This window comes from Sinocyclocheilus rhinocerous, unplaced genomic scaffold (assembly GCF_001515625.1).
Source record: "Sinocyclocheilus rhinocerous isolate Xijiao unplaced genomic scaffold, SAMN03320098_v1.1 scaffold324, whole genome shotgun sequence".
Taxonomy (NCBI): Eukaryota; Metazoa; Chordata; class Actinopteri; order Cypriniformes; family Cyprinidae; genus Sinocyclocheilus; species Sinocyclocheilus rhinocerous.
In genome coordinates, this window is record NW_015644072.1 from 268,047 (window position 1) to 279,755 (window position 11,709).

The 11,709-nt window shown below is 37.6% G+C and overlaps 2 protein-coding genes across 3 annotated transcripts; one reads left to right on the forward strand and one right to left on the reverse strand.

Moving 5' to 3' along the window:
• Positions 1-386: 386 nt before the first annotated feature.
• LOC107757925 (growth arrest and DNA damage-inducible protein GADD45 beta-like) lies at positions 387-1,533 on the reverse strand. Its single transcript, XM_016575531.1, has 4 exons — positions 1,335-1,533; positions 1,122-1,223; positions 811-1,027; positions 387-698 (listed from the first exon to the last, which is right to left on the reverse strand). Exons 1-4 carry the CDS (start codon positions 1,376-1,378, stop codon positions 585-587), a joined length of 477 nt encoding a protein of 158 aa, XP_016431017.1. The 5' UTR covers positions 1,379-1,533; the 3' UTR covers positions 387-584.
• Positions 1,534-4,627: 3,094 nt separating this feature from the next.
• Positions 4,628-7,958, forward strand: LOC107757941 (la-related protein 6-like). 2 transcript variants are annotated; one of them, XM_016575548.1, is made up of 4 exons: positions 4,628-4,685; positions 4,798-4,902; positions 4,962-5,176; positions 6,688-7,958. In XM_016575548.1, exons 3-4 carry the CDS (start codon positions 5,135-5,137, stop codon positions 7,789-7,791), a joined length of 1,146 nt encoding a protein of 381 aa, XP_016431034.1. In that variant the 5' UTR covers positions 4,628-4,685; positions 4,798-4,902; positions 4,962-5,134; the 3' UTR covers positions 7,792-7,958. The 2 variants fall into 2 exon arrangements, with proteins under 2 accessions (XP_016431034.1, XP_016431036.1); XM_016575550.1 differs by having other exon boundaries at positions 4,996-5,176.
• The last annotated feature ends 3,751 nt before the right edge of the window (positions 7,959-11,709 follow it).

The following is an 11,709-nucleotide window of genomic DNA, read 5'->3' on the forward strand; positions in this document are numbered from 1 at the left end:
TACTGGATATAACTTACATTAATTCATAGCATGTATTTTTTAATAACTCAGAGTTCATATTGTTTCACAAACACTGTCCTTCTCAGTGCAGTCTAACAGAAGCGATTGCAGTCCATTTGTAGCTTGGCATCAATCCTACTGCTAATAAAGTCCGGCATATACACAGATCATTCACTCAACATTTCGAAATGTTCGTCCCGCAGTCAGTGATAGTGACGCACACTCGTTGCTTTCCAACCCACACTGCACATATGAAGCCGGGGGCGACCGCGCGCCCAAGCCGCCCGCGTGCAAGTTCTCCGACAGCTTGCGCCGACAGGCAGCGTTTCACAGTTCATGTTCCCACAACTTGTTCCTCCGGTACCCAAAACGCCCACCTTTTTCCCCAACGGAGGACACGACAAGCTGGAGGGGTAGGGCGGAATGTACCGGTCCGTGCGCACAGTTCCAAGAGCTCCACTTTCTCTCTCACAGCCCCTTCGCATGACGCAGCAGTCAACGGCTGCTGGTGCCGAGCCCTTTGGCTTTCATTCGCAGAGAATGACTCTTTCATCCTTCATTGCATCAATAGCCTCGCAACTCGTTCAGCGTTCTTGCAGGGACAGATATGGAATCCATTGGTTTTTGCAACGGCTCTCTTCACAGTAGTTGCCCACGTCCTTCAGTGCCTGGCATTTGAGTGGTTGGCATTGAGGGTTCTGTGAAAATGCATGAAATGCAACGTAAGTCGATGTCATAAGATATTAACTTATTTAACTCTGAATGCACGTTGCATGTGATAACGCAGTTTGCGAATTAAAGTCTACTTACAGTGACTAGGATGCAGTGGAAATCCCTTGGCTCGCTGTTATCCACGGTTGGCTCACCGAGCACCTGTGCGAGGCGTCTCAGTCCAGACACCCGCAGGATGTTGATGTCGTTGTCGCAGCAGAACGCCTGAAGGAGCGTGAAGTGAATCTGCAGCGCAATATCGTCCTGGTCCTCTTCGTCGGTGGCCAGAACGCACAGTACGGCACAATCTGGGTCTCTGTAGATCAAATGAATTGCATTTAGTCTCCTGTTTGTTAGGATAAAACAGTATGGTTACATGTGTAAAAGTCAAGACATAAGTATATACTTACACATTCATCAGTTTTGCCGACTCATAAACGCCGACTGTAAGACAGTCCTGTCTCTGTGCTGCTACCAGCAGCTCTTCCAATGCTTGGCTCACGGTGTCCATTCTGTAAAAACATGCAGACTATGGTAAGCGACAATCGGATAGTACTCTATACACTAAGATACCCATTGAGGAGATCCACATTGGATATGTATGCATGCAATGAAGAACTTACTTTGTATCAGTAATATTGCATCCAACGACTTCTTCCAGGGTCATTTTGATCCAAATAATAGTAATCCACAAGTCTCCGGAAGAGCTCGGAAATATTAAAATCCAGTCAAAGTGTGCTGCCAAAAGTATAATCCAAATATCGTTTGGAGTTGTAGTATTCCTTTGCTCGTTTCGCTGTCTGAGAAGTTGTTTCTGCCGACTTCTAGCGAAACCCTCGCCTATATACCGCTTTCGAGTGGGCGCGGCCTTGCAAACCGCTCGTCTTTCTCATTGGTTAGAAATGTTCCACAAGCGTCTCGCTCTCGCTTTGCCATTGGTGGTGAGGGAAACTCCTGCTTAGACCCCACGTGGGCTGATTCGGGGAATCAATGCCCAAACAGAGAGTACAACGTGCACTTTAATAGCTATCAATTTGTTTGTACTGAGTACGATGGAATTTCCTTATGGAAACGATGGCCTTTCCCTGTTGCTTTCGATGTGCATGTTGCAGTTATATCTGAAACCTTTGCATCATGTACAAAACTTAATGAAGCCAAAATATTACTCCGTTTTAATTTATATTCAGGTTTGAATCGCAAGTGTGGCACATATATGGGAAAGGAATGGTGAATATATCATATTTTTCTCAAATGTATAATATTTGGGCACATCCTGAAATTGCACGAGCCGGTTGATCGAAACTCCCTTGCATGATAAGGACTCATGACTCCGAATTCTCATCCTGATGCAAGTAGTGTGCACAGTTAGTCTGCTGCAGAGGCTCTAGAAGGCAGTAGAGATTCTGTCTCCTTGTTACCTGAAACTTTCATCACCCAGGCTGTTCCAGTTCCACCGGCTAATCATAGACGGCACAGTCACAGGATCAGAGCTGTTGATGTTGTCATGGGACCTTGTTGTGCTTGGGTTACGAAACCCGTCACTGGGGTCAGCAGCTTAAAGGGCACTTAATTGTTTGTTTGATTGATTTACTTTCCTCAATAGAAATGCCTTCAGAGTCAATTCTGTCATAATATTATCACATTGTGTTTATGTCCGTGCAACATTACTTTCAGACATGGTTTGCACATTTAAGTGCACTTATGTGTTTCAAATGAATCTTAAATTACTTTTCAAATCAGTCATATTAATCTATAACCTAAATCAATTGAACTTAATGGAATCAATTCACTGTTCCAATGCGCCATCTGCTGTTAAATGCTTATAGCGCAATAAATCATCTGTTAACTCTCTGGAAAACAACTTGAAATCAGAAATTTACTGTAATTTTGTCATAAGCTGAATTATGCCATAAATTGTAATTAATAGTAAAGAAATTTTGTTTAAAATTTTAAAAGTGACGAAGAGTTCTACTACGAGGTTGAAGCCAAGCACGTCAGCAAATAACAGAACCATCTTCTATCAACGAGTGCCAACTACTGGTGATGATATGTCATGACAATTTCATTGTAAAATGGCTTATCAATCCAGTTGCAGGGTAAATTGTTTATGAACTTAAGTCTTCTATTAGTGGAACTTTTCTGTCCCCTACCGTTATTTAAAAGTACAAATGCTTAAAAAAACAATTGTAGTTTACAATGACTTCAATGACTTATAATGACTTCACTTTTTATTTTGTAAATACTTTTTGGTAGCATTGCCTGCCCTAACCAGTCAAAATTTTAGAATTTTATCTCAGAAACAGTTCTAAGGTGCATTGATTGCTTGCTACCTTGTGGTTGTAGAAATTGCGAAGATGGTTCTGTGCGGTGTTATTAAATCTATCAGCAATAGCTCTTATTCCGGTCACACCGAGTCGCTTACATCTACAAAGGCAATTAAATTACTTTTCAAATCAGTCAAATTAATCTATAACCTAAATCAATTGAACTTAATGGAATCAATTCACTATTCCAATGCGCCATCTGCTGTTAAATGCTTATAGCGCAATAAATCATCTGTTAACTCTCTGGAAAACAACTTGAAATCAGAAATTTACTGTAATTTTGTCATAAGCTGAATTATGCCATAAATTGTAATTAATAGTAAAGAAATTTTGTTTAAAATTTTAAAAGTGACGAAGAGTTCTACTACGAGGTTGAAGCCAAGCACGTCAGCAAATAACAGAACCATCTTCTATCAACGAGTGCCAACTACTGGTGATGATATGTCATGACAATTTCATTGTAAAATGGCTTATCAATCCAGTTGCAGGGTAAATTGTTTATGAACTTAAGTCTTCTATTAGTGGAACTTTTCTGTCCCCTACCGTTATTTAAAAGTACAAATGCTTAAAAAAACAATTGTAGTTTACAATGACTTCAATGACTTATAATGACTTCACTTTTTATTTTGTAAATACTTTTTGGTAGCATTGCCTGCCCTAACCAGTCAAAATTTGAGAATTTTATCTCAGAAACAGTTCTAAGGTGCATTGATTGCTTGCTACCTTGTGGTTGTAGAAATTGCGAAGATGGTTCTGTGCGGTGTTATTAAATCTATCAGCAATAGCTCTTATTCCGGTCACACCGAGTCGCTTACATCTACAAAGGCAACAGTTACTGTAATTATAATATGCTTAAGCACACATTATCCTGAGTGTGGTCCTTCTTGGCTGCGAAGAGTGTTATATAATTAGCAGCAGGACTTCAGACGACCTTCATCGTGCTCTCTGCAGCATGCCATAGGCTACGTGAGGAAAAACTTGTCCTAAAACACAAGTTATGTTAACCGTTCTAATATACAGGAAACCTAGTAGGGGCTGTAGTCCTGCACTACCGTCTCACGGATCCCCCGTGGTACCTATTCATTTGGAATACACTTTGCACTTAATCTTGACACCTCATCCCTCACAGTACACACACAAGTCGGGTTCAAGGTGGGTTTGCATAAAGTCTACATGCAGGGTCTCCAAATGAGTCGCAAAGTAACTAGCATACCCATTAAACATTTAGTAAGGTCGTGGGAACAGAGTCTACGTGTAATTGAGTGATTAAGGGAAGTTAAGTGTAAATAATACGGCTGGGGGTCTTTATTTTTGGTGGTTACGACAAAAAAAAAAAAATTTTTTATTATGCTTAACGGCGCTTTGCCTTCAGTGCGCATGTGCGTATGTACTATCAAATAGCCTTTTTCGAATGTTCATAAAATCGAAAATGTGTTTAAGAAAAACCTGAAAGATTGAAAATGTTTTTTTTTTTCCTTATGAATTTATAATTTACCCTCGGTCGTTTCAGAGCAAGCGTGTCGTACGTCGCCCAGTAGACCTCTTTTATAATTGTGACGTAAGGACGTATAAATCAGTATTCTAGAAAGAATCGCCTGTCTTCAGGTGATGTGTGGCGGTATACGGGGAAACATACAGGGAAGACGTCAGGTAGGATGTTTACAACACAGTTTAACTAACTAGCCTACCTACTAATTACATTTTTAACGTCAAATAAACTTCAGTCTTTGTCAGTGTTATAAAAAAAATTATCTGTCAACAGCATGTCCTCTCCCGGTTTTACTGTCGTCTTCCATTGTGAAGACACTCAGTAATCGAAGGGGTTGTTCTCATACACTGATGATGGGTTAAATGATAGTTTGGACGGGTAAGTTAATGGACAAGTTTGAGATGTTTTAGAAAATATATGACAAAACTGTTTTTCAGGAGTTCAACTGAGTTGACCGATGTTTTTGAGGAGGAATTCTGTGATGGTGAACTCTGGATTCCTCCAAATGATGATTTGACACAAAAAAATTGCTGCCCAACTGGAGAACTACCTTTCTGATGAGAATCTAGCAGATGATGCTTTCCTGCTAAAACATGTCCAAAGAAATAAGATGGGTTATGTTAGTTTGAAGCTGCTGACATCTTTCAAGAAGGTGAGATCAAATAACCAACATCTTCATCTGATTTGAAGTGTCATGATGAAATAAACTTTAAAAAAAAAGTTTTACAGATTGTACTTAAATTTAGTCAAAAAAAATATATACATTTCATTAACTGATTGTTAAAATATCAACCTGCTGTGCACTATATAAATATATATATATATATATATATACACACATACATACATACATACATACATGTATAGAGCTGGGTAGATTACTTACAAATTGTAATCCGTTACTGATTCCAAATTACATGACAAATTGTAGTTAGTTACGTAATCCATTACATTACACATTTTAGGTAATGTAATCAGACTACTTTTTGATTACTTTTGGATTAATTTTGACCGAACTCATTTATCACATTGATTTAAATAGGATAATCTTGTACCTTAATGATGGAAAAATACAAAGAGTAAGAAAATATATTCCATTAATTTTAATTATCAACATGAAGTGCATTAAACATTATATTACATCAAGGTTTTCCAAACTGGGGTTCATAAAGGAACTGCAGGGGATTCATGAATTTAATGAAAAGCTAACAATTAATTCAATCATAAAAATGTAAAATTAAAATAAATCATTGAAAAAACACAATAAAAATAAAACACTTACTAAAAAATATTAAATATTTTATTCGTTTACCTGTATGTCATGTGACCATTAACCAACGTCAGAGAAAGGTGAACATGCAAATATTTATTTTAAAATCTCAGGGGTGCTTCAAGTAAGTATATAAGATGAAAGAGGCTCAAATGACAAAGTTTGGGAATGTCTGCATTACAAGTAAATAAGAAATAACGTGAATTAGTGCATTTTAATGTGTTTGAAAGACAAAAGCCTTCCAAAGACATAGTAATTAAATAACCAACTGTTATATGAGTGATAATTCAAATAAAAATGAATGTGCTCATCAGTGGTTGATGCAATGTTGAAATGTTGAGAAAACACACATGATTTTTGTCAATCCAGAGGTTAAATGCTGTCTTCCACAAAACTGGACTTTCTGAATGTATATTAGCGATAGGCTATTTTAGAAAGGAACATTTCAAAGATGAAAAAAGGAATTAGGGAGAATCAATAAATTATGAATAATTTATTGCTATTGTGTGAATATGTAATCATGCAATAAAAAGAATTAAAAAAATCAAAGTAACTGTAGTCTGATTATGAGTATTTTAAAATGTTATATATATATATATATATATATTCTTAAGTTATGTACATTAGTATTTTATGTTGCATCTTATGTTGTTAATGTTAATTGCATTATTTTAGTGTCATGTGTTTGTGTATGGACATATACATACAGTATATGTGTATATATATATATATATATGTATATGTGCGTGTGTGTGCATGTATGCAAATGTAAGTGTTTTACTGTAAAATGACCATGTCCTATATAGTAGTATTAAGTATAATACTATTTGCCAGTTAAGTTTTTGTTTAAATTATTGTTAATATTACAATAATTTTTTTCATTGTTTTCACAGATTAGAGATCTCACGCGTGACTGGCGCACCACACTGGTGGCTGCAAGAACGTCTCCGCAGCTGGAAGTGAATGAGATGGAAACCAAGGTGCGACGAAGGACTCCAGTACCTGATTGGCTCTTGTGCATTCCCACAAGCAAGCTACTTCTGGCCTGGAACTTCCTGGACTGTGTTGGGCCGGTCAAAGACGAGGTAAACGGGTCACCGGGTGTGGAGCAGCTAGGCATCATGGAAGCCGCAATGCGGGTGTTTTCTCCCTACGGCACCTTTTCATCTCTCCGCATTCTGCGCCCAGGAAAAGAGATCCCTACGGAGTTGAAATGCTATACTAAGAAACACCTTGAGCTGGGACGCAAAGTGTGTGCTGTGGTGGAGTATGAGTATCTGGAGGGTGTGCGCAAGGCCTACGAAGCCCTGAAGGCGGAAGAGCAGCAGCAGGGAGGAAGGGGCATTTGTGTGGTCCTGCTGGGTAGCCATGGAACTCGTAAGCCAGGATGGAGCCAAAGCCTAGTGGAGGAAGAATCTGAAGAAGGTATTGACAATGAGAATTTAAAAAAGCCAAACAGAAAGTCCAGGCGCTTCCTTTATTCTCTGGAGGATTCGGCTGTTTGCAGCTCTTCAGAGTCCGATTTTGCCCCTGCCTCGCCCCGGCCTAACCGCAGGGTCTCCCGCCCTCAGGCCCTCTACGGCAGCCCCCTCGCCATCCCGCGGATATCGACTTTCCGCTCCGACCCTTACAGGAATCCCCTTGGCAGTCCTGTAGGAAGCCCCCTCCTGCCTCGCAAGCTTTTTCCTTGCAGTCATGTGACCTCTCCTCTGGCTACCCATCCTTTCAGCAGCTCACCCACTGTAGCTGGTACATCCTCCTTCAGCAGGTACAAGGGTGAGCTCTCCCCAGATGACTTGGGCTTCAACGGCAGCCCTTGGGTCCAGAGATGTAAAAATGCCGCCCAAGTCATTCAGCCTGAGATGGGCGGCTCTGTGTCACCCAATCAGATAATGAGGTATTTAAGTGTCCTGGTTGTGTGCCAGCCTGTCGGCCCTGATGGCACCAAAGGGTTTCATAACTGCATTGGTAGAGGGAAGGTCCTGCTACCACACTGACTCCACTAAAGATGCATTATAAAGTCTCTTTCCTCACTGAGTCTGTATGAGGGCAGTGCAACAGTAGCACTTTTAATGCAACATAACTACTAGCATGTTTATCTGTCCTATTAATGAAAATGGAAAAAAAATGTCTAATTAAATATTGAAATAAAGATGAATTTGTACTCCGGTTTTCCTGAATTTAATATATTGTTTAATATTAGGATTTGAGTTATGTCCTGCATATCCACCTTTTTCCTAACAAGCCTACTGCATTATAGATTATAGGAGGTACTTCCGGTTTGGGGAAACACTGAAACCATTTCAAATCGTAAATTGTTCTACAAATAATCCGTATACAGATGACAACGTTATCAAAACGAACCCCGTTTGCACAGATCAGCAAAAACGCCTTAAAATGCTGTTATGCATTCTAGGACAGTAATTGGCAATGAAACTTTGTAAAGAAACACTTTGCAAACATGTAATATGCATCACTTTTTTTCACAAATTGATGTTTTTGTCATTTACACGCAGACAATAGCTGTATCGTTTTAAACTTTGAAACACGTTCCCAAAAATGGCATAGTCGTGTAACTGAATGGCCAAAATGCATATGTTTTCTGCTTTAGTTGGAAATGGTGTGTGTAAAGCCCGCTAAGTCTACAATATATCCCATGAATAATTTACTGTAGTGTACTAAGGGGGCATTTACACAACACCATTCTCAACAAAAAAACGGAAAACTTCATTTACACAACAACGTGCCTGAAATCACAAACTTTTGGAAACGGGTTTCGAAGTGCAAATGAAAATGATACAGTTGTCGTTTGTGTAACTACTAAAACAAGTATCATGTGTTAGGTCTATAAGTGTGTGACATCGCCAACTACTGGTCTTGCATGCATAATACAGCGCTTTTAGTTATTTTCACTGATCCATGTGAATGGGGATCATTTTGACAATGTTGTCGTCTGTACGGGAAACTTTTCAAAAAGAGGAAAAACTTTTGTTTTGTAGTGGGCTATATTGGTGTATCATTGCATCTTTGAAATTGCGTACAGATGAGAAGATTATCAAAACGATCCCTGTTCACACAGATCCACGAAAACAACTAAAAACGCTGTATTATCCATGCAGGGCCAGTAGTTGGCGATGTCACTTTGTAAAGAAACAGTAAGGTTTTTTTTTTTTTTTTTTACACAGATGCTTTAAAATGTAATTGTCTCCCTTTTTCATTTCTCATTCCAATTAGCAGTGTTTACTGGAATGTTTCTATAGCATCTGTCAAAATGACAGAAATCACTTTGAAATATGATCAAGGCTCTAGTTAATGAACATTTATAAGGCAATGTATGTTACATAAGAGACATATATTACTACAGTGATATTTAACATGTCTAATATTGAAATAAGCCAGCTTTAGGGGTAATTCATGGCCTGTTGTAGTAATTGTTAGTTATTTTACACTTTAAAATTTCCTTTTAATGTTCAGTGGTTGAAGGGTGATTAAAGTAACCTCATTGTACCCAGTTTTTGAAAATGCTTATTGCATTTATACAGTGAACCTTTCGCAGGGAAGTTACTCCCATAATTCGCACAAAGCATCAGGAATAAGTACACAATTTAGATATTTAGCACTGAAGAATACAAAAATATTCATTCGTATTTTTCAGAATAAATAACTCCATTGAACAAGTAACCATGGGTCTTTTAGGCACTGCTTTACTTTATCTGTAGAGAAAAATGTTAGCAAACACACTTCTGCACAGGGCACTAGCAAGACAAATATGACATGCCCCAATACGTAAAGTTACCATGCTGCAGTTCAGAACCACATGTAACTCTTAAAGGAACACTCCACTATTTTTGAAAATAGGCTCATTTTCCAACTCCCTAGAGTTAAACAGTTGAGTTTTACCGTTTTCGAATCCATTCAGCCGATCTCCGGGTCTGGCGGTAGCACTTTTAGCTGTAGCTTAGCATAGATCATTGAATCTGATTAGACCGTTAGCATCTCGCTCAAAAATGACCAAAGAGTTTTGATATTTTTCCTATTTAAAACTTGACTCTACTGCAATGCAACTTTTCATTTTCCGTCGGTCTTAGTACACAATGTAACTACAGAAGAGTCAAGTTTTAAATAGGAAAAATATGGGAGTTGGAAAATGAGCCTATTTTCAAAAATAGTGGAGTGTTACTTTAAAACAAACACGAAAATATTGTGTAACCATCACATCTTTAACAGGACACACGCTGTACATGAATAATGCCCCATCATCGGTACACTCATTCACTACATTATGGCTCCCCTCCATCTGGATTCCACAGCTTGACTCTAAATAAATATGGCAAAATATGACAGGCTTGCATAGACTTGATTTTGCTAGGTCGAATTAAATGGTCAAGAACAACAAAATTAATTTAGTGAAAGGCCTATACCATATATATACAGTATCTCACAGAAGTGAGTACACCCCTCACATTTTGTAAATATTTTATTATATCTTTTCATGTGACAACACTGAAGAAATGACACTTTGCTACAATGTAAAGTAGTAAGTGTACAGCTTGTATAACAGTGTAAATTTGCTGTCCCCTCAAAATAACTCAACACAAGGCATTATTTTTTAATTCAGAATGAATTGAAAAAATAATAGAAAATTTTTCTAAAATATTTATTTGCTAGAAATTGCTCTGTATGAGTGCGGTCTCAATAAAATCATTTTATAAATCCTTATCCAGTTTGGAAATTTATTGGAAGGTGTGGGAACCTTGTTCAATCGTTCATTGTTTTAAGTATAGGTTGCATCAGTCATGTCATATATATATATATATATATATATATATATATATATGGACTGGCATCACATTAAAACTGAAATAACAGTGAGGACAGCTGTTTTACATGTACATGAAAATGTAACATGCTTCATATTCAGCAAACAAAAACAAGTGCTTTTACACTCTTTTTACGATCTCTCAACCATGAGCCTGTAGATGTGTAGGCAACAGCTTTAGTTTGCTTGGATTTGCTCTGTTTATCTGGTGAAGCTCTATTTTAAGTGCTAACTGTTTAATTAAGTGAGGCTCTCAGGGAACAACTTCAATGCAGAGATCATTTAATTATATACAATGCACCTTAAATTACAGCGTACGATTGGTGTCACACTGACTGTCACTAACAGCAGGCTTGAGCTTCAGCGCCTCGCTCAACAGCACAATCTCAAAAACTCCTGTTTTGTGGATTACTCCCATGATTGACTTCTGAGTTTCCAGCACAAAACTTTAAATATGAAGTAACTTCAGTGGAGGAAAACACTTTCACGGTTGTTCAGGAACGTTCTACGTTAGCATTAGTTAAGGCAACAGCTAACATGAAATATCAATGAACAATATTTTTTACAGCATTTATTAATGTTCATTTCAAATAGTATAAATTAACATGAAAAATAGTATATTTGTAAATAAACATGATATTAATGCTGTAAAAACAATGTTCCTTTTTCCTTATTTTACCGAATGCATTAAACCTAATTGTAAAGTATTATTTTTCAAATAAAAATGTGTCCAAAAGAACTCACGTGTGTAAAGGGATAGTTCACCCAACCCAAAATTTAAAAGACATATTTCAGCCGTTTAAATTTTTTTTTTTTTTTTTTAAAGCCCCCAACGTTAGGGCTTGATTGATTTCCTGTATGTATTGTGTTTCTGAGGAAAAAGTACACACATTAGATATTTAGCACTGAAGAATAACAAAATAATTTATTAGAATTTTTCTGAATAAATAATTCCATCGAACAAGCAACCATGAGTCTTTTAGGCACTGTTTTACTTTGTAACAACAAAATGTAACAATTAAAATTCACTTATATTCCACATATGTATGACTTTCCTTCTGTGGAACACAAAATATGTCTCAGTTTTTTTTTCATC